This window comes from Ylistrum balloti, unplaced genomic scaffold, assembly GCF_031769215.1.
Source record: "Ylistrum balloti isolate Yb309-2 unplaced genomic scaffold, AGI_CSIRO_Ybal_v1 Utg370742, whole genome shotgun sequence".
In the NCBI taxonomy this organism is placed as follows: Eukaryota; Metazoa; Mollusca; class Bivalvia; order Pectinida; family Pectinidae; genus Ylistrum; species Ylistrum balloti.
This window is the reverse complement of record NW_026782437.1, coordinates 208,947-218,825: the sequence shown is the minus strand read 5'-3', so window position 1 is coordinate 218,825 and position 9,879 is coordinate 208,947. Positions and strand designations below refer to the sequence as shown.

The 9,879-nt window shown below is 35.5% G+C and overlaps 1 protein-coding gene across 1 annotated transcript; it reads right to left on the bottom strand.

The window, feature by feature from the left end:
* Positions 1–393: 393 nt before the first annotated feature.
* On the bottom strand, positions 394–8,232 carry LOC132557958 (uncharacterized). The gene is made up of 4 exons (XM_060222485.1): positions 7,998–8,232; positions 6,029–7,215; positions 5,404–5,510; positions 394–3,294 (listed from the first exon to the last, which is right to left on the bottom strand). Exons 1-4 carry the CDS (start codon positions 8,102–8,104, stop codon positions 2,284–2,286), a joined length of 2,412 nt encoding a protein of 803 aa, XP_060078468.1. The 5' UTR covers positions 8,105–8,232; the 3' UTR covers positions 394–2,283.
* Between the last annotated feature and the right edge of the window lie 1,647 nt (positions 8,233–9,879).

The window sequence follows — 9,879 nt, the reverse complement described above, 5'->3', positions numbered from 1 at the left end:
TTGCTTAAATTAAAATTCTTAACATTCAAACTGCTAGATCAAGTTTTAATTTTGTTTAGGAACACATACATGTATTAAGTAACCACAATTAACAATTTTCTAATTTCATTGTTATTTGATATGGGGGGAGAAAACTTGTGGAGGTATATACTGACCAGATATATCAAGGCAAGGTGAAACCTGCATACCTTTGGATTTGAAGATTGTTCTTCCATGTAAGTACCACATAAGAACAAAAACCCTTGTGATGCAAAATGCAATGAGAATATTTTATGCATGGTATTGGTTTGGTTAATTTCTACTATCGGTATATTGAATAAATTTGTCCTGGTCGGTCTTTCTCTACAAAACTTGATTTGTACCTGTGCATGATACATTGAGTCAGTTTTTTCTTTCTTTTTCTGAAAGTACTTAAATACTTTATTTAATTTACATGTATATACAAATCATGACATACCTCAATGGGACTGTTACAGCACTTTTTTTTTTAATCAAACAAGGCCATACATTGAATATCAAACTGAAATAGCTGCACTAATACATATTCATTCATGACCAAAGATTAATCATTAAACATCTAAAACATTTTTGTTACAATTAAGAATTAGAAAAGACACCTCAGAATTAATTCATTAATCTCTATTTGATGATCAAACTTTGAGGAAAAAATGTTATGTCTCTGATAATTTGGTATGGAACATGGCTGCTGTTCATGATCAATCGACTTTGGTCAAGAATTAATCTTTAATACTGGTAAAATATTTGTAGACAAATATCTTTCATTTGGCCATGAAAGGATATATTTACCATATTAGGTCTTACTAAAGCTCAAAATGTGGATATTGACCACTTTTCATCATTTTTATAAAAAGTATCACCATCTCCCTATTGATAACCCAGAGTGGTGCTGTAGACTTCATAGGTGGGCAAACAACAACTTCTGTATATCTTGCAAATATTTACGACAATATTCTAAATATCTTTCATAAAAAACAACATTATTTTGCATAGCCCAATATTCTGAAATTTGAAAGGTTGTTCCAATTGGTTAAACCCCCAAACTGGAGAAGTTGAAAATCACATCAGAAAATATAAAAATGAACTTTTGTTAAAGTTTTGTAACAGCAGTTAACACAGAATTAACACTATTTCTTCAAGTTCCATTTCTTACAGACAAATGTTCTTTCATTCTCTGAAATAAGCCTAGTCTCTAGCTTTAAGTCCTGATCTGTATGTTACAAACTAGGCTTACTGCAGGATATCATATTCCAACTGCAATATAAAACAATTATAACCTACACACTAGTCTCGGGGTTCTGTATTAATAGCATTATGAAGCCACTCACTTCTGGAAATAATTCAATTTTACATTGTAGGATGCATTGTTTTTTGCAATAAAGTTTAAAAGGGCTCATGATAATTAATTGTAGATTGACCAATGCAAACAACTTCATTAGCAAGAACTGGTTTTCTTTCTGTGCAAATGTACATGTTCTCTCACAATCTTTGTATACATTTACAACAAAAAATTATGCATTTCAATTATCTTTTTATAATTGCACTGTTGGTCAATACAAAAAGATGTTCCAAAAGAAGAAAACCATGAACATATCAGTTAATCAGCATTTCAAACTATAAAAATGGTTTAATTAGTGAAGGTGGCAACCATCACATGCATGAACTGCTACTTCAATAAATATGCATGTAAACATACAAGTATATCCAGGTACTTCACATCATTATCATAAATCATACAAAAGAGTTGTACATATAAATAAAAAAATATTAAGACTAAAATTAAAATGATGCCATTTAAACAAATTTATATACATGAATCTTTATAAAGCTATCTACATCATATGTACATGTTTTCTAAGCTGTTACTCCTAAAATGTAAGTTCTACATATTTTTCACAGTTCATTAATCATAAACAAACAACAGAACCGTATGAAAAATTATATGTACCACAAAACAGTTAAACTTACTGAAATATGAAAGTTCAAATGGTGTTCTGATTTATCTAAATATCTTTTAAGCATGCACAAATGAAATTTTCAAATTTTAAAAGAATTGCATTTTTTGGGACATTAATTACATATTATCAATGAATATCAATATTCACATACCAAACCATTTGCTTCAGCAGGGAACATATATATTTGTCATAGTAAGACTGTATTTTTGTCTCTACATTTAATACTTGTTTTAAAAATGAGATCCGAGAAATATAAACGATGCACTTCATGATAAAAGTTTCACAAATGACAACTACTAATGACTATTCAGGACTGAGACGGGCTTGTTGCTGCTTTTTTGTAGAAGAGTATGTATGCATTTTCTCTTAGTTCACGCATTGTCAATTCATACTCCATGTTGACTTCAGTGACATCTTCATCATCGAACTTGTACCAGGTGTTATTTTCTGATTGAAGACAATAACTAATATAGTGGCCATAGTTGGTCGTGTCTGCACCGAGATGGACACAAACTCCATACAGATCATATTTGTGACTATGCTCTGGTGCTGACAGGTCCTCCCTGTTTGTTACTGTGTCAAACATGATCTGTGTTAGGTCCAGATCCCGCAGGGGAATAGATACTGGAGCCAGAACCTTGCTAGATTGTCTTGAGAATGGATTATAGTTAAACCTCATTAGCTGAATGACAAGACATTCTGGTAACTGACGAAGAAGACATCTTCTCTGTGCATCCTTTAACCTTTGATGCTGAGGAACAAAGCTAATCTGGCCATCAGCTATAGGGGTGGAGGTTTTGAACACTGTATCCTGAAAGCCACTATCATTGACAAACTCCCCATTGTTTGGAATAGGTGACATTGGATTACCAGTCAATGGTGATCCAAGACTACCTACCGCAGAGTCTAGGCTGGAGAAACCTCTCTTCCTCCCATTCACCTTCGTGGCTGACGGCGTAAAAGGACCCCTAACTGGAGTAGTACATTTCTCAGCGGCAGGACACCATGAGCTGTGATCTAAAGCATCCTGTCCAGTCAGATGTTCTACATTACAAAATGTGGTAAAACAGTCAGCCAGCATGACTAGTCCAGAGACTTCTCTTGGAGAGACAATAGGCACAGGGAGTATATTGAATGTCTGCATGTTGACTGTGATACGGTTGTCAGTAAGGCAATGATAGCCAATGACTAGCTGACCGGTGAAGGAGTTATCTATGACGGAGTTGTTCTCAGCTTTATAAGTTAACCACTCCAAGTCTGAAAGACGTTGTACTGGTTCTGCATAGGAGTTGTTTTGTAAACCATGAGCTTGATCAATCTACAACAAGTGATTTAACACATACAACAATGTATGAACTCATTAACTTAATTTCTTATAAATTTGTTGGAGAATTTAAAGTGTACCCTGAGAGTAATTTTATATTTAGATATAATGTTAAGAATGCCGTAAATATAATAATAATGAAAACCCCGTCAAAATCCGTCACCCCAGTGTCGAGTTATTAAAGCTCAAAGTTGTCGATTTTCACCTGTCCACCCAGACCTAATCAGCCGAATCGTCATTTCCGCCGAATCGAGGCTCTTCTACTCGTGACGTCATAAGTTCAACAGAAATGGCAGTCAACATGACTGACAGTGACAACGACACTGCAACTGAGAGCGATTTGAGCATGAGTTTTGAGGAGTCTGATTATGGTGTGAATGATATTTCTGAAGACGGAATCCAGCCCTACCGATTTGAACTGGAATTACAAGACGATGTATCCAGTGAGGAGGAAAATGACCCTTCGAAAAGGGACGATCGCTTGGGCAACATAGATTGGCACGTACTTCACTGGGTCTCATCAGTAGTCGTGAAAGTAGTCGAACAGTGAATCGTCATTTCAAAGAAACAAAATAAAATTGGGCGTGGTTTTGGACTAATTTCACTACCTTCAAGTCTCGATCAATAATTTCTGACGTTGGGAAATCGCGTTTGTGCAAGACTATGCATACATTCACGAGGTGTCGGGAATTTTCTTACCGAAGAAGTTTCGTCCGAGGGGAATTTTTCTTTCCAGGGAATTTTCGTAGCACTATGGATATATATAGATAGGGTGTCAACAACCAATTATAACACCCTCCGCTGTGTTAATAATAAAAATTTGATGTTTTAGAAGTTTAAACAATTATTTGACTGGTTTTTACCCTAGCACTGGTACGCGTCTGTTGTTAGCCGACAGGCGTGTCACCTCACAGGTGTCACAATTGTTTTTTCCAGCCACAGAGGTGCTAATTACCTAACCTGGCACAGGTGTGATTATGAGTTTAGATGACATCTCTACACTGTGAACTGTGTTTTCAAATCAAGATTGGTGATCTTATTGTTATTTTTACGATCGCAAAATTAATAACTAAACAACATCGTCTGCTGGAAGATCTAAAAACCAAATACACCTTATACAAACAACATACACACATAACCTATTCTATAAATTCTAATAATTCTATTCTATACTATATAATAGTAGTATGAAAATTCTCGGTGTGAAAATTCCCGTGACCCATTCACGATTAGGCCTTCTCCGAGTATTAGGCGTTCACGATTACGAAGGAATAATATTCCTATGACCGCCCAAGTCATAGGCTAGCCTATCAATTTAAAATGTTTAGTTGTAGAATTAATAACAAAATATCAACCTAACAAATATACTTTTATTTAATCAACAATCAGTTTTATTTATCGACGTCATGCATCGACACTCCATCCGTGTTAGTGTTAGGACAACCATACACACCGCCTCCCTCCTCGATAGGAAGCCATTTTAGCGGATTTAAGCGCTAATTCACCGACCCCTCGTTCACTACCTTAGATATTGCGAAGATGTGAAGTACTTTCACATAAATAAAGAAATTACCACGGAAAATCCCAAAATAGATCACAATCACATGTAGCACAGTAAAGACAATATGGCTGCATCAACAAAAGCGTTGAACTTATGACGTCACAGGTTTGGGTGCCCGAAAACGAGGTCAACGCCTCTCAGCCAAAGGTGTGTTTTTCAGAAAAGTCGCAATTTCTCAGTAACGGAACATTCCACGGCATTCGCGTTTTCGGCATAGTGTATTTTATGTGCAGAACTATTTTTCAAGGTCAACATAGCTGACCTCTCAGGGTACACTTTAACTTACTTCACTTGAAATGAATCAATCTCTAGAAAACTAGTACCTCATACATAAATGTTCTGACTGACTTGGAACATTATCTTAAAATCATGAATCACCATCAAATCCAGAAGTTTTCTTTAAATGAATGGTACATATTGGTAACATATTACATCCAAACAAAAACATTCTCTATTGTTGCTTTCTTCAGCTCGTAAATGTTGTGGTAGCACTTCCTTTTTAAATGTACACAGTATTATTAACAGAGAGTGGGGTAACATACCTCTTGTTTACAGGCAGACTTTAGGTCTTGTAGTTTAGCTGGATTGAGGTCTCCATAGATAAATTTCAGGGTCTTTAATCTTTCATTTGTTTTGGAATTTTTTTCTCCTAAAAAAGTAAATGAGTTGGTAAGTATTCACCTATGTTATGTCATAAAATAGCATTTCAATAAATCCAGAGAAATCAATCATGTTAACTGTGCATGCAGTGTAAGAAAACTACCATAGCCCTGTTAACAGAAAATTTGTCAACAGTCAAGTTTCTCTGTGTTAACATTCCTTACTCTCCGACATAATGACAAGCTAAAATGAATTTTTATGAAGAATACATTCACTAAATTAAAATACGCTCAAGGCCGACTTCTATGTGCTGTATACATTATACAATAAAATCAAGGCCACAAGTGACCACTTGTATATGATATAAATATACCAGTACAGTATTTTTCCACTTTCAAGTTGCCTAAAGACCTACCTGGTAAATGCTTTTGAAAATGATATCATAGCCTTCTGATGTTTAAGAATAAAGATAAGACGATATGAATTGAAACAAATATTTGGTACATATTTCCAGATTAGAAATACTTTAATATGAAAATTAAATTCACTGCCTATTATTCTATTTACCTTTTGAGTTACTCTTCCTGTTCTTGTTAAGAAGACAATGAAGTGTATCCATGAACCACATATAGAACTCTGCTGCATCTTGCTGTGCCTGTCTCTGTGTAGGCAGTGCCACCACACTGTTAGGGAGACTGGATGCTGCCTGGCGGAATGCAATAGGATCTAACACTTTGGCACTCCCTTTAACTTTACAGTTTTCAATAATTTCTACAATGGAAGTCAATAGCAAGGACTCTTCCATTGTGCATTCAGATTCTTTGGAAGATTCTATACTCAAGGACTGAGTCAAGTTGGGCGTCCTTGCTAAACACTGTATAATACTGTTCATAAAACATAAATTTTGTCCCTCATTCCTCAACCCAGGAGGCTTTTCAGGTGTGGATGAAAATCCAAATGCTGAGATGAATCTATTTTTAAGAGAAGTACTCTCTGAGTTGTAACTTTCTGGATACCCAGAGATGCCACGCCGTAGAGGTCTGCGCCCCAAATTCTCACCAAACCAAGATGGCTTTATCGGAGGGGAATAGTCAGTTTTTCCTGTTGGAGTTTGCTTATTAGATCTTAAATTTGATTGAACTTCAGTAGAAAAACTGTACTCTTCTTTCCTCAGCTGATAATGGTCATCATTTGAACTTGTGTTGGCAGTTGAAGAAACATTAGAACGTTTGAATGCATTAGGCAGTCTCATTCTTGGCAATCTGGACCAAAAACTTGGACTTTGTGTTTGTGGCATTGCATTGTTTTGGGGGTTGAAATTCTGCTGATGTCCAAGATTTGCTTGCGTATTGGTAGGGAAGCCCATTCGATTTTGTTGAATAGGCTTAACAGGATACATTCCATGTCGCTGTTGCTGCATTTGAAAAGGAGGTGCATTTCTGTTGTAAGGCGTTGACCTCAGAGCAGCCTCTTGTCGTACCTGCTCCGAGCGAAAGTATGCCTGTTGGTTGTTCAAATGAATTTTCATACGTTCTACACTGTCTTGATGCTGCTGATACTCTTCCCATCGTGTCTTTAGTGAAATGTACCAATTCCTGATACTGACCATTCCACTTGACTGGGTATATACAAAAGTTACCACAGTCAGGCTGATGAGAACAACTGGGGTGTGATCGCAGAAATAGATGATGATAGATGTTAAGGCCAGGATGACAGACTCCCCAAACCATATTGTTTTCTTTTCTTCTGGAGTCCTAAAATGACCCAAAAGAACAAAATATTAAAAACATGTACACTTCAAGCAAATTTGTCAGGGCTGGGAAAAGTTTTTAATGTACTTTTGAATATATACACATGCCTTATCAATGACTTCTGACTGAACTTCTGCAGCTTAAATTCCAACAATCATAAAATCCATCAGAGTTGTGCAATATGGTTGTCATAAAATGACAGAGTACAATAAAGTTATGGACTGAGATTGGTTTCAATTTTTATTATTCATCCCTCGTTTTTATGCTTCTATACTGATTTGATATCCAATAACAGATAATGACTATCTCTTAGCTACATGTTGCCTGATAATAGACTGGCTTAGTTATTGTGGCGCCTGTTATAAGTTCATCACCGTTTATTTATCCCTGAAACTAGGGACGTATGATACGTTATATGCGACACTGCTGTAACAAAGTACAGCAATGTCATGCAGTACTAACAGTTATCAGTTTCTGGTGTATAATTATAGAAAAGGGGATTTCCAGATGAGAATTAAGATACAACATCTATGAATACACAATAAAAGCAAAATTGAGTATGCATTAAGTATTTATGTTAGTTAAAATGAAAATTATGCGTAACATCAACGATAGTTATTTCATGCCTGTTCATACATCTTAAGTAAATGAAGAAATACACGTAGCCTAACACTTAACAATGACGAGTGGCCAAGGCAGCTACAGGCTTTATATAAATAGGCATCAATTTCTTAACCGTGACAAGTCGTGTATAATTGAATGTAACAAAATTACACAATGTTTACCTGGAATCTCCCAGAGTTATCTTTGCAAAAGCGTCGATAATAATAAAGAAAACGAAATCTAGCAGCGAGTTCCAAAAAAAGGAGTAAATAGTGTCTAGAATCCACATTGTGATTGTTATCAATGTCAAGAAGATGTTAGCTATTCAATATTAAATCGGCTTTATCCATAAGTGTCCCTGTGCCATATATCGGTGAATAGCCAAAGAAGTATCACTCTATTTCATCTTCATGGCCAAGCCATTTAAAATGTTGCTTCCAAAATGGCGCTTGTTGATGTGCGCATGCGCTTCGAGGGACCAAGTGCCTGGTTGTTTTATATTTGCAGGTAAACAATGTTCGACACGAATTAGCAGACGACTTTGTTAATACTATCACGGTCACAGAAAAAATGGTGTTGATGGAATGCCGTTGGTGCGATGGTACATGTCATACAATGGTACATTTAGGACATGCACAATATTATTCTTTATATTAATAATACTGAGAGGTCGACATTATTTCGACTTATCTCGAGCGCGCGACATGTTATCTCGAACTCTCCACATATGATTTCCAGCGCTCAACTTGGATTTTACTGATGAACAGCTTCATAATAGTACTGTTATATCATAGTGATGGCGTGACACCTAAACCTACATTACTTACCGTCGTAACAAGATGGGAGTAAGAGTTATAGTAAGTAAACAGAGATAATATATCGAGCGCTCGAGATGATAAGACGAGCGTTCATTATAATTAAAATTATTTATATTGACAATCAAATGGCCACCGTAATATATCAATTATATTCATTTATTCTTCCATTTGATTATCCTCTGAACGATTAAACAACAAAGAAAACACAAACATGTAAATCTTTGTGTATCCAAGTAAAGGGTCCCTTGACAATAACACGTAACTGAATTATTAAGCCTTATTATTGCAAGACAGAGTTCAATATACTCTGGTCCACATACCGGACGTATAAAACGTCTTGATTTGATCTTATACGGATGAAAGTCTGTAACCGACCGGGGACTGTCCTGTGGTGTAATGGTACTGTAAGACTTTGACTAGATCACCAACGGGGACACTCCGCCTTGTATTGACAATGTTTACAAGGTGATAAATCCCACAAAGAAATAACAGTAATAAAAAAAGAACCACGTCAAAATGGTTGAAGAGGAAGACTGCAGTGTAAATGGTTTTAAAGTTTTGGTGATGAAAGACGAAAGTTTGACAGTCTCAAAGAATAACAAAATTAGCTTATGTTGACCTTAATCACCTCAACAAGGTCATATATGTATTTATATTTTTTTAACAAAAATGTGTATGTTATTTGTATGTTGAACTGATTTTCATACGGCTGCATATTCGTCATGTATATTCGTAAGTCACTTTTCATTTTACACAACTGATGTGGTTTTTCTTACAAATGAAGAAAGTTATCACTAACCTAATCCAATATTTTTATCGAAGATTTTTTTTCCTTTCGTAAAACCAGAGACGTATATATATATGTGTTATATACGTCTCTGGTAAAACTTGGTTCCTAACATATCAACATTATAAAATATCATACAAGATTAATATCAGGCTCACAATTATCTACAATCATAGCAAAGGTCGACGAGTTCGGTGTCCCGTGTTGACTTCAGAAGTTCAATTTGCATGTTTAAACAAAAATCTATATTCATGAACCTAGTTGTGAAATCGTATGACACACATGTCTGTCCTTATCAGGTACGTATACATGTTCCCAAGAAGATTTTCTTACTTGAATTACCTCTGACATATTTCCCAAAACATTAGCTCTTTGGTTTATATTTTTGATTTCCAAAGCAATATTTTAATTTAAAAAGATATAGTCTGGAGATATTTTTCAGTCGCCCTTTATACATGA